This window comes from Haliotis asinina, chromosome 1, assembly GCF_037392515.1.
Source record: "Haliotis asinina isolate JCU_RB_2024 chromosome 1, JCU_Hal_asi_v2, whole genome shotgun sequence".
In the NCBI taxonomy this organism is placed as follows: domain Eukaryota; kingdom Metazoa; phylum Mollusca; class Gastropoda; order Lepetellida; family Haliotidae; genus Haliotis; species Haliotis asinina.
In genome coordinates this window covers 81344876-81358563 of record NC_090280.1, presented here as the reverse complement: position 1 = coordinate 81358563, position 13688 = coordinate 81344876, and the positions used below count along the sequence as shown (strand labels likewise).

The 13688-nt window shown below is 37.0% G+C and overlaps 2 protein-coding genes across 2 annotated transcripts in view; both read right to left on the bottom strand.

Annotated features, from left to right (window-relative positions):
- The window catches only part of LOC137276206 (TP53-regulated inhibitor of apoptosis 1-like), a 447953-nt gene that overhangs the window by 46653 nt on the left and 387612 nt on the right, over positions 1-13688 (bottom strand). The window lies entirely within an intron of this gene.
- On the bottom strand, positions 2561-13398 carry LOC137297942 (coiled-coil domain-containing protein 92-like). The gene is made up of 4 exons (XM_067829940.1): positions 13313-13398; positions 12244-12394; positions 8174-8221; positions 2561-7905 (listed from the first exon to the last, which is right to left on the bottom strand). Exons 2-4 carry the CDS (start codon positions 12368-12370, stop codon positions 7187-7189), a joined length of 894 nt encoding a protein of 297 aa, XP_067686041.1. The 5' UTR covers positions 12371-12394; positions 13313-13398; the 3' UTR covers positions 2561-7186.

The following is a 13688-nucleotide window of genomic DNA, read 5'->3' as shown; positions in this document are numbered from 1 at the left end:
GAGAAAGATTGGAGTTCGCTTACGAATCATTTCCAGTCACGTATGTAGTCACGCAAGTTACTTTTCAAGTCTTGTAATCAGCTAGCAGTATTTAGAAAGGAATCTGTAAAGCTGTACTGGAGATATTTTTGTTATTGTCAACGTGAGATAGGAATTTTCTTGTAGTTGATGGATAATTAAACCTATACATTTCATGATTCACCGAAAGTGAAATTAGTCTCACTAATATTACAGCTATATGAACGCGGCCAGTAAGTTATCGAATCCGAACCTTACAATCACGTGATTGACGTCATGAGCATCTGACTACGTAATGGTTACAATGACATTGTTGTTTTGTTTGTTGTTTAATGCCACATTCAGCTATATCCCAGCTGTATGGGGGGCGGTCTGTAATTAATCCAGTGACCATCAATCACTGATCAACAACTTGAGCATTGATCTCCGCGAATGGGATATATGTTTAAACGATGTCATCACAATTCAACGCATTCACGCAAAACCTGATCCCTTTAACTCATCCCTGGCGACATGCATTTATTCCTGAACCTGTTGCATGCGGAAAGCAGGCTGCTTTATATCGTCATGAAAGTATCGGCATCTTTCTGAAAGAAATTTAAAGTTCTGAGTATAGGTCAATATACATGTATATAAATAATATATGACATATCTTATATGTTAGGTCATACTTAATATATAAGACATATCTTATATGTTACGTCATACTTATAAATATATCAGAGTCGGACGACCATGAGTCCACATGGGTGAGAGCCCAGTGTGTGAAGTGTGTGCGTGCGTTCGTGCGGGTAAGGGGTGACTATTGAAACTGAAAATGAAGTGTGCACCTCTCACCGGGCTTTCTAAAAGAGTTGTATCCGCCCCTGCACAAAGGGTGACATCAATGTTGATTTACTTGAGATAATTCTCCATTCTTTCATGTTGCACCATGGAGTCACAGGCCACGATATTCCTTGCTGAAATTACCTCATCACGTCAATTGCTCCTATCTTAAACTCAGAATGTTTCTCCCCTTAAAGACTAACCCGACCTCTGCAACTTTTATAAGCACCAACTGTTGATAAACCTCAAAGAGAATGGGTCAAGGGATTTTGCCATGACAGAATGGAAATACACGTCTGTCTGTCTATCTTTCGGAATATACCGGCACGTTGATGTTGATAAAATGGCTCGTGACACCAGAAATCGGCTTCACACATTGTACCCAAGTGAGGAATTGAATTTGGGCTTCAGCATGACATATGCGCCTTTGCCACTAGGATACCCCACCACTCTTCTTGAGCAAGTCTGGTTTAATATTAACAATGCATGTGCAACGTAAATTCGCAGGAAAGAGAGTCGTTTTGGGGGGATATTATTAAAAATATTTTACGTTTGGCTAGATCTCTTTAAACCTGATTTATTAATACGCATGATCTTTGAAAAACCCGATAAAATATGCTACACGTTGGTCTGGTGTTAAGACATTAGTGGGTGCAACAAGGACTGATCGACTTGGGACTGAGTATAACGTGTCTGAGTAGGGTATTTATGCGTAACTGTGGCATGGAATCTCAGTGAGCTAGCACTATAAAACCAGCTTTAGTCTGGGCTTGTACAAGCAGCCACACATACACATGCATGCACATCATCATATGACATTAAACCCCATTTCATCTCACCTCACCTAAAAACAGTACACATTTACTAAGACACGTTATACTTAGGATTAAACTTAAGTACCAATTCTAATACTATCGTTGGATTGAGTTCCACCAGGGATTCGAAGCCACACCCTTAGAGTGTGGCACCTAATCAACGTAACACTAAGTCAGCCATTTAACCCACCCAGCCTCCTGGGTTTTGTGCTGGCAAATAGGTGCCTGACTCTTAAATGGCACTGTGAACAAGATTCCAGTTCATCAAAATGTGTCAGCTTGATGTCGTGAAAGCCTGAAGCGATGTAGGTCTCTGAAGTCTTGGCACTTCATACCAAAAGTGTCTGGTGTGCCTGAGAATTAAACTCTCTCACCACCAACTAGTGGTGCTCCGATTAATAGAAATAATCAAAGACTGTCACACTGACCAAATGACAAATCACATTTTCTCATAATCGAACACAAACTACTACTGTCTTAGTCTTTGAAAAATTTGACAATGGTACAATCTTTACAGAATTTGGTATTGGAAAACGTGTTTAATTCTTACAAAACTTACTACACTGACGGAACAGTCATAGCTGACTATTTCATGTAGACTCCAGGAAGCTGATGATCATATATATCAGCCATCACTTAGCAAGTTGCATCATGTTGTAAGTACCTGCAATAACAACCTGAATAGGAAAATCTGAAAAATGATGCTAACCAATTTATTCAATGATTGCTCCTTGGAAATGAAGCAATCATCAATTGTGAAATTTCATCCGATTCTGAACACTACCACTAACTTTGGCTCCTCAGATGCCAGGGTCACAAGTATCCATAAGAATAGAGAAAACACTTCAGCAATATGAAATAGTCTTGTATTTCAGTGAACACAAACAACAAAACACACTGGAGACTTTTGATGACAAACCTCCCTATATTTATTTCATATAAATGAATACCCAAAACAATACTGATAACTGCATTGAAACGATATTCAAAATTGGGACATTCAACAGTTCAAAAATCAAAAGGATTTTCAAAAATAGGCATTCATCATCTGTTGACTTTGGACGGACATTATGAAAACATAAAATAAATAAGTAAACATAACAGGAATAATTTTTAAGACCCATTGTTCGCATCAATCAAATAAAAGACAAAAGGATGAAAATAAAAACAATAATAATGTTTTCTGTAACTGTCAAGGAGCAGTTACACAGATTTGTTTGTCTTGAAACATGATAAACATCGTGGCAAATGGAAAATGTAGATAGTGTTTTAAAACTCTTATCACACCAACCTGTTATAATATCACATTCCAAGATTGCAAATACTGCACATATATAGATATATTAGAGATAGTCAGTATCACAAATGATCACATGCTGTTAACTCAGCAAATGACCTTCCTTCACTATGTAGTGAAATTGGAGCTCATTGAGTAAATATACTAGACAAAATAAGTTAGGAATATTGGTATTTTTATGAATGATATTTTATCAGTTTGTCAAAGAGTAGATAGATCAGTATTCATAATTTCAAAATTTACATATATCCCTAAGTATTTTTGTCCAGTATACATGGGACTTTGGGTGGAATCTGATAGGTTTCCAGCCTTATTAACTCATTGGACAAATCAATCATAGCCAGGACCCCATCTTAAGTCTATGGAATTATTTGGTACTATTTATTTGAGAGTGATAGAGTGATAGAGTGATAGAGTGAGTGAGTGAGTGAGTGAGTGAGTGAGTGAGTGAGTGAGTGAGTGTTTTATGCTGCTTTTAGCAGCAACCTGACTGGGAAACTAGGTACAGCTTTCACAGTCAGGATCGACTGGCTCAACCATGGCCATGTGAGAACTAAAAATGAGATGAGATTAAATATCACACATCCTGAGGGTAACAATTCAGGGTCCTGTTTCAAAAAGCTCTCATAAGCCTAAGATCTTTTCTTGTAGCAGTCATACTTCCTACACTGTAAAACTGACTTACGATAGCTTTGTGATTGTGAAACCGGAGCCTGGTCATTGGGCACAATCATGAACTCAAAAAAAGTGAGAGGGTAGGCCGTGAATGCCGGAGTGAGAAATGGCACAGCTGTATCACAGCTATACTGAAGCTGTATCACTGCAGCCTGTAAAGTCAGGACCTGACGAAACAAAGGCTGACAGCATCAACAATCCTCAGCCCACACTGTATCTACCAATCCCCCATTAAGTTGTCACTTAAACATGCAAGAGGTAATGGGAACCTTTCTACAATGATAACAGAATAATCACTTATCACAAGCAGACACTGGTCAGAGATCCCATGAGTGAGTATGGTTTGATGCCGCTTTCAGCAATATTCCAGCAATATCACAGCAGGGAGTGAGCTCATGAAATCCTGATGATCTGACTGATTAATGCTTAACAAAACCTTGTGCTCACCATAGTTATCACAGACAAAAAAATAATGAAACTATTCTTATCACATTGAACAGATTCAATTCAATGTTTTCATTAAAAGAAATAATTTGCATAATCTGAGCGACAAAACTATTGGATGAAAGACACATCATGCAGTTGAAGGTGATGGTTTGAGCAAGAAAAAAGCAATTTCATTTTGTATTCTGTGAGCCATAGATTACTACATTTTGCTGATATAAATATGTCCAGCAAATAAATACATAACACAACAAAATCATACATTCAAGATGTTCCTAACTTCACTAAAACTGTTTGATATGAGACTCTGGGGCTGATCAATGATCAGAAATATCTTCAACATAAAACACTATTTATGACATTGTTATGAAAACAATGAAAGAAAAATGTTTGAATTTAATTACCAAATTTATGACTTTATTCATGGTCTGATTCCAAATAATTATTATGTTCAGGATGCTGTTTTGTTAATAATCCATGCATAAACCATACATTTTTGCTTAAAGATATGTTTCCAATATTTACGGTCCATATTGATAGCCACTCCTAGGAGTCCTCCTACAACAGTTTATCATATGTATATATCATGATATCCCAATAGATGAGGCTCTAGAAAGTGACTCTGATCACTCTACCAAGCTACAGGAAAACTGGTTACACAAACAGCACCATATCTAGTCAGCAGTCTATATATCTGTCCTCGACCAAAGCTGACACTTTATAAAGCACACTCTCTAACCTGTCAGCCATGTTTATATTTTTGGGTTACATGTTGCTGAATGAAAGATGTCAAGATCAAATCTAACAGATGAAGAATACATCATCCTTCTTGTGTACTGTTTAAGCACATACATTTTGAAAGCAGTGATTGAAATATCTTTTCAACTCAACCTGACAGCCGGGCTGGTGGCGCATACATGTTGCCTGCCCATCTTGAAAGTTGCCTGCCCACCTTTAAGTAACCCTCTCTTTGATTGGTTCTTGTTGAACCATGTTTCGGGCTGGTGGAGAGAATTTCCAGGCAGCCCGACTCAAAATTTACTGGCCACAGGCAGTCAGGCAGGCCGTTATTTCGATCACTGTTTGAAAGTCATAAAATACATTTTCATCACAGTCAATTTATTGTCTAAATGTGAGAATTTCTGAAGTGATAACTTTAAGACTAAGTCCATAACCTACCGGTCATCATTCACAACATGCATTTATGCATTCATTTTTCTCACAATCAGTCTTTGTCCATTTTGACACAACACCAGTCTCACTAAGATCAAGTTTCACTGATACTGTATCCCTCTGTGAGCATACTTGACAAGACTTCCCCAGGAGCTCATGTCTCATGAAATTTTAATCTAAAATTTTAAATTCTTAGTTTAAATGGATGAAGCATTCAGAAATGTATAGCTTATCCTTCCTAGTTCTGCATCGCAATAACAGAAGAAATGTCAGCACAAAATGGTGTACTTTCAAGTGTAGATTGTATGCCATCTTCAGTAAGACCATACTTCCCACGTCAAAACAGAGAAGACATGAAACTGAAAGCTGACATCTGATTCCCTTAAGAACCCATGCACTGTCCAATCTGACTGGTGGTCAATGATTCCATAATCCTTACATTACCCCAACTCAGTTCTTCACTCAGCGATACATTGTTTCAGACTAAAACATTGAGGAACCTTTCCACAAAACTTTCGTAGCACTATACCATTCATAAGCCTGTGTATGAGTTATGATGTCGTAAAGTTACGAACAATTTGTGGATATTAGTTACGGACAATTTGTGAAAATAGTAGTCTTATAGGTATAGGGAACCTGGTCAAAGTGACCAGCTTTACGTGGCATTCAATACACACAAAAGAACATAAAGATCATGAATATTTGGGGGTTTTTTAGCAATGAAAACTGAGCATATAAATATCCCTCAAAAGATTCATGATCTGTAACTTCAATTGTCCAGTATACATGACACAGATCAAAAGGAAGGTGAGAACAAAGAAACTGAAGATTGATTGCATAGCTCTGCAGCAGTGAGGATCAAATGTTAATACAGTTCTAATAATAGTTTGCACCAAAAATATCAGTATCTATAAAAAAGTTCAGGAATATTTTATACAGTTGCAATGTCTTAACATAGTCACATATCTTCAGTGTAAACAGGTGTAGAATCATGTTTAATGAAAGAGGGAAATGAACACTATAATACCACCCTGTACCCAACACTAACAATACATGTACTTGTTACTGTACTAAAAACTAAGCAAATCCCAAACAATCGATATGTTATGTATAATTCATGGCTACCATGAAACACTTTCATAAACACAGGGAGAAAATAAATAACGCACACTAAAACAGACATACATACAGATCTGTTTCACAGCATGAAATAAGATATTTGTTCCCATGGTAACAACTTACATGGGATGAAGGAGTTAATCAAAAGACACTTATGAATCATTTTAAGCATCGCATGAGTTCTTAATCAAGTTAACCAGCTTATTTCAATCTCTTGATGAAAAGTAATCATTGTGGATAGTAAATACACTGACAATAACTGTCCTGTTGCATTGAGAAACAGAAGATTCATTTTGCTCTTTAACAGAACCATATATACCATTCTACGTTTGCTGTGAATAATTTTCGCTTCCATTCTACAAATAAACTACTTCATCCTATCAAGACTGAGCAATTTTTATTTACAGGCAAACTATTTCAGGAAAATGTAGAGCATGTTTCTCCAAACATTTATCATTTCCGCTGACACATCAAATGGTGAAACCAATATAACAAAATGTCCAAGGAATAATGATAAATACTTTAGGTAATATTAGCAAATAAGTTCACTAAACAGAGTTTCCCTTATTAGTAATTTGAAAGCATTAGTATTCCACATGGTACATTGGTTTTCACACTAACAAAATTCATGAATATTTCTCAACCAAAGGATTAACAATGATGAAAGCCACAGCCTATGAGTCTCATTTATAACAGCCATCACACGTTTGATCCCATAATAACCCAACCTCTGACAATGGATAAAATGATAAAGCACACAGCACAGGATACTTCCAATATATTTGTCCTTCAGTGATATAGAAACTTGGCAAGCACATTTTCACTGATACTCCGAATTGTGAGACTCCTGGACATGATGTGCCCAGCCTGGTTCCGCCCTTGACACTTGTTCTACTGCTAGTGTTGCAATTTCAGGTGACGTTGAGTCTGCCTTCCGCCTCCCTAGCTGCTGAGACGACACAACCTGATGTACCAACACAGCATTTCTCTCTTGACCCATTTTGGAAATTGGTGGCAGGACTGAGGTCTGTTGCCGCTTGTCAATAATCGGCACTCCTTCTCCTGTTTTAAGGAACGGTGCGATGTCTGGAGAATCGGATCGACTTGAGCCGCTGCTTTTACCCGACGCTACTCTAAGGGGACGAGACTGGAGTTCATCTGCATTTCCATATCTTCGATACTGTCTCCGCAGTGTTGACTTGATATCTTTTGGCGGAGTTGGGATATAGTTTGGGGCTTGTGTTCTCCGTATAGTGGTATCAGCACCTGGGTCCACTTTGTTATTGAGCTTATATCTGTGCAGCTCAGAAGTCAGATAAGCTATATTATTGGATTTGGCTTCCAGTTCTGCTTTCAGATTGTTCATAGTATGAGTCTGAGATCTTAGCTCTCCTAAATACCTCTTTTTTTGGGCATGAAGCTCACTTTCCAAAACTTTGATCTTCTTGTCTCGTAACTCCACTTCGGTTTCAACTTTGATCCTTTCTTTTTTCTCAGCCACTAGCTGAGACTGTAATTCCTTCGTTTTGGCACCAGATTCTACAGCAAAACAAAATATAAAACATTAGACATATGATATGAATTAGGAAGCAATAATAATATACACTAAGATGTATTATTTACATCAAACCACAACAAATATGAAATCTAAATGGGTCTGTCTCTCTGACAGAGAGAGAGTGAGAGACAGAGAGAGAGAGAGATACAGAGGTTGCAATATTATCATGATTATAGATATTTCTGTTATCGTGATCACAGTTCATATAGAAGAAATTAATGAGAAAAATGAAACACAAAGGAACAATACCTGGTTCTCCCAAGCCATAACCTTGCATTGTGATTTGGAATGTTAAATCTGGAACAAAGGAACACATGCTGCAATAATGACATCATCAATCAGTCCCAGGACGGCTTTGACGTGTTCAAAGATTTATGTGCACCTGCTGAAAGGTCAACATTCTTCCTAAATGTCAAATGCAAAAGTCAGAAATATTCACAAAATGGAATTAAGAACATCTCAGTTCATGATTCTAGAATTACTGGGGGTATAACAAATACATAGATACAATATCCAACATTACACAAGGGCTTTGCTTTGTTGTTAAATTTATACAACAATCAAGCCATATCCCCTTCTTTCAGAGGGTTTGTGCACTGGTTTGGTTGTTGATTAACACTGCAATTAGCAACATTTCAGCTACATGGGGCACTCTATAATTAATCAAGTCTGGATCATACAATCCAGTGATCAACAGTGAGTGAGTATAGTTTTACACCGCACACAGCAATATTCCAGCTATATGGTGGTGGTCTTAGTTTCATAGTTTCTTTATTTTGGTTTTGTAGGCCGTTGGCCAATGTACAATAAGGAAAAGAATTTACAACATAAAGAGTAACAAATTACATAGACGGAATTGAGTTAACTTGTAGGAGAGGATGTAATGGAATTTCTGAAAGTAAGGGCTTCTTTAATATATTAAGAACCGTTAGAAAGTGTGTGGATACAAGTACTGCTTATGAAACGAAAATATTAAGTCTGTTTGCTATCCATTCTAGAATATGGAAAATACCTATCTCTAATAAAATCATATGCATTCAAACATGAAGTGAATTTCATCTTCTTTCGAGCCACAGTCACACATTTTACATATCTTATCAAAATCATTGTCTCTAATATTACATCTCAAAGGAACTGCATGTAATCTGAGCAAACATACAGTTCTTCTGATAGCTGTTTAATTGATGGAAAAGACATAATATTCAGTATTTAACAATGACTTAACTTCTTTAAGGTACCTTAAATGGACAGATTCTCTGATATTACCGAGAATATGTTGCTTATCACAATCAAGAAGTTTTTTCCTAAAAAAGGAAATGAAATATATTGATGTTGGGGAATATTGCCAACATCCTGACTATACTATACATATCCGAAGCCATGAGCGTTTAAAAGATATTTAACCGATGTCGCCCAAGTCACTGGACCAGCTGAATCTAATTTCTTCATAAATAAATAACAGTGTTTGGGGTAACGATCCTCAGACATCCATAACAATTTACACCAATACATGACGCACCTTTGGTAGTAATCCACATAAATATTTGATCTACCACATTCTGCTAAAATACCATTACTGGAGACATGTTTTCCAACGCCAACAACATATGTACAGAAATTAGTATGAAATATTTCGATCGATTTCCTTTCCTAAAATCCCCAGATTTCGGAACCGTATTATAACACTGGTTTAACTTTGCTATCAAATAATTTGAACATTAACTTTACAGGCATGTTAGGATATCTATTAAATAATGCCTTCAAAGATAAAAGTGCCTTGCTGGCCTTACCTACTAGAGTTTGTGTGCACTTTGTCCAGGACAACCGAATAGAAAATAGAATACCAAGGTAATTATAGTATGTTGATGTTTTGATTGGAATATCATTGTAAAACCATTTTTCATAGGAACGAAGGAAACCACCATTGCGAAATACCAAAACCTCTGTCTTATCCATATTAACCTCCAGACCCCAAGAGCTACGGTAGTTATGTAAAATATTTATCTTTCTCTGCAATCCTATGACAGTATCATCAAATAAACATGATAAATTAAGATCATCTGCGTACAGCATCAGAAGTAAGTCAACATAATCGGATCCGACAAAGATACCCCTTAGACCTGAATCCAGCAGCAAAACCAGAAATTCTGTTATAAACATAGCAAAGAGAAACGGGCCTAAAATAAAACACTGACGTATGCCACTCAATGATTCGAAATATCTACCAATTGACAAATGGGAACTGCGAACTTACACCAATATTTTGGAATACATATCCCTCAGAACTGAGATTAAGTTGCCTCTTATCCCTTGCCTGAAAAGTGAGGACCAAAGTAATGTGCTGTTAACGGAATCAAAAGCCTTTCGAAAGTCTACAAACCAACAATAAAAATGACCACCGCCTTTAGAAATATACTTCTGAATGAGACATTGCAATGTAAATATAGTATCTGTAGTGGAGTAACCTTTACGAAACCCTGCTTGTGCCTCCAGAATTTTAGCGCAAACTTCTGCAAATCGCTGAAGACGGTTATTTATTACTATGCAAAACAATTTACCAAGAACATCCATTAACGAGGAAATTATCAACATCATTAACACTACCTTTCTTATGCAAAGGCACAATAATACCCTTTGACCGCTCCCGTGGATACATGCCAGACGCAAGTACTCTATTGAAGATAAGTAAATAATCATCTCAGCCTTGATACCGTCTGGTCCTGCAGCCTTCCCACGCTTTAGACATTTTACAGCAGCATCAATCTCATCATGGTTAATGTCATTGTTCAAAATACAGTCAGTATTATCATGATCAACATCAGTATCATGGTCGAGACATCCATCGATATTATCTAACAACGATTCAGCATCAATGATCATCTCAGTGTCCACAATAATATTAGTAATATTACATACATCCTCAAAATATTCTGTCCACTGTGCGCAGGTTTTATTGGAGGACTGGCTATGAGAATATGTCAATGATCTGACCCTAGTCCAAAACGTTTTGCTGTCATTATTCGCAGATAGGTACACAAGTTTGCTGATCTGATATTCATCAGATTTTACTTTCTTTTTCCTACACATGTTTTTGTATGCATTCCTGATTTTACAGTACTCATTCAGTTTATCTTTATCACCAGAAAGCCTGAATTCATTCAAATATGACATGTTAGTTTTTTTTCAGTTTTTTTCAGTTTTTCACAATCTTCATCGTACCATAAATTAGATTTGAGTTGTTGGGTGTTTTGCCTGTAAGCCACAACAAGCTGCGCAAGCTTGAAGAGTGTTCGTAAGTCTTTCCACTGCAGAGTCTATACTCAGGTTCAACAACTCACCACACTGGTCTACACTGAAGTCAGCTAACAGATTACGTGAACAATCAATAAACCTCTCCCTGCAATCATCTCTCCATGAAAACATAGGAATACTACAACTCACACTAATATCATCAGACACTTTTGCTTGTGTATCGGGAAATGAGAATGTCACGCTGAGAGGGAAATGATCTGAATCATCTCTAGTGTGAATATTAAAGTCAACAACATTGGTAAATAAGTCACTGGAACACAATATCACAATATATAATGCACTGTGCTGGCGCCATAATCCTTAAAACATGTGTATGACCCAGAGCGATCACCGGGAAATCTACCATTGAGTATATGTATACCAAATATACAACATAACCTAATTAAATGGTGGTGGTCTGTAAATAATCGAGTCTGGACCAATCCAGTATTCAATAGCATGAGCATCTATCAGCACAAATGGGAACCGAGGACATCCACCAAATCAGTGAGTCTGATCACTTGCTAGTCGTCTCTTATGACATCCATGGGTAACTGAAGATCAATATTCTCACCCGGACCTTCATGGATTCCAGTGATCAACAGCATGGTCATTGATCAGTGAGACTTGTATATAACATGTGCCAACCAAGTCAGCGAGTCTGATCACCCAATCTTGCTAGGTGCCTCTTACAACATCAATTGGTTGCTGAAGACATTTCTACCACAGACCATTTTTCTCAAGGCAAAACATTAGTATTCTGACTATTTTACACAGCACAAATGTTGATAATATATATGAATAATGTTAAATGTGCATCTTTAAGCAACATTTGGCCAACATCATGGCAGGGGACAATGTGGGATTTCACACATTGTCCCCATGTATCAAATATAACCCGGGTCATTGGTGTGATTAACAAATGCTTTAACCTCCAGGCTAAACTACAGCCCTCCATTTTACGTTAGATGTGTTCCAAAGTTGTGTTAATCTCTCTTAATTAGTACTGCTTGCACATTGTGTCTCACCTGAGCACTTTTTCTGTAGATTGTGTATTTCTTCGTGAAGACATTTGAGTGTTGTGGCATGTTCCTGTTGCATGAACAGGATGGAACTCTCCAAGTTCCGCTGGTGGACTGCTGCCTGCGTTGCCATCCTTCAAGGCAGTTGTTTTTCAGTCTACAATATAAATCAACTCATTGTTTATCCTCTTTTCATACACATATAAAGATATAGTCACTGACAGTAATGAAGGAGTTGGATGGAGCCTGCATCATAACAGTGTTGAATGTTTATCTACACAAAGGAAACAAAGTGGCAAGTGTAGCCAGATTAATGTCACTCAAGAATGTGGACTCCTAGAGCACTAGCATAGAATCAGACAATGACACTGAGTGAGTGAGTGAGTTAAAATTTAACGTCACATCGGCCTTATCTCACTCAGCCATATCATGACGAATGACATTGAAGATCAGGAAGCCAAAACAACATATCAATATTGATTATCAAAGTCATATATGCCCCCAAACTAAGCTAATTAAACTACCTACCATGAGAAATCAAATGTCAGTTAGATTTTACTAACAGTAAGAGAGACTTTGAGAATATCAAGAGTGATAAAATCATAAACATGTCTGTCTTTTAGGAAGTCAAGAAATACTCTGAGAGTGTAATCAATTTAAGATTCGTACTACAAGATGGTACTACTTCAGAACATTCTCTTGTAGTACGGGAAGTAGGGAAACGTTTACATCGTACACGTCCATTTTTCAATTATTTTGTGTAACTTTATAACCACTAAAATCGTTATATTGCTTTACGCGTGATATGGATACATGACAACTGGTCCTCATCAGAAATGATAGTTTCCTATATGAAAAACATCAAAGGCAAACCAAAAATCAATATCTTTATGATGGTGGTTGAAGAAATCTGCAACATGACGCTGAAGTTCAGAACGTAGGGACTTCTATGACTTACTGTTACGCGGATATTTCTGATTAAAGTCTCGATTATCCCCATATAAATGACAACAACTGGATGCATTTGTCACTATTTAACAAATACAATATCTGTCATCCTGAAGCAAATCCGTACTTTAGATGTTGCGCACGTTTTTCGCCATGAAGTCTTCCCTTAACAACACATCCTCAGACAGCCATTACCTTCGCGACGACAGGAATGTTAGAGCATGCCGGGAAGTGAAAACAGATTCGTAATCTGTCATTTATTTCTATATAAACTATATTACATGAATCGTTTAGGAATATACAACATAGTACAGTGCCAGAGATTAAATATGAAAGCTAATAGTGAATATTAATACTTAAATCACGTTAACGCGAAGTTTTCTTAAATAATATCAGTGTGGCAACTAATTATATAATAAAGTTTTGTTTAAAGAAAGATGCAACACTCCCTGTCTTAATATACAATATATTTATCATTTGGTAAATACTGTGGATTGCAAAGC

Excerpts from the sequence above, each read along its gene's own strand:
- LOC137297942 (XM_067829940.1), bottom strand. The coding sequence starts at position 12,370 with ATGGCAACGCAGGCAGCAGTCCACCAGCGGAACTTGGAGAGTTCCATC. Across the intron at positions 8,222-12,243 it reads TCTACAGAAAAAGTGCTCAG|ATTTAACATTCCAAATCACA; the intron begins GTGAGACACAAT and ends CCTTTGTTCCAG. Across the intron at positions 7,906-8,173 it reads TTATGGCTTGGGAGAACCAG|AATCTGGTGCCAAAACGAAG; the intron begins GTATTGTTCCTT and ends GTTTTGCTGTAG.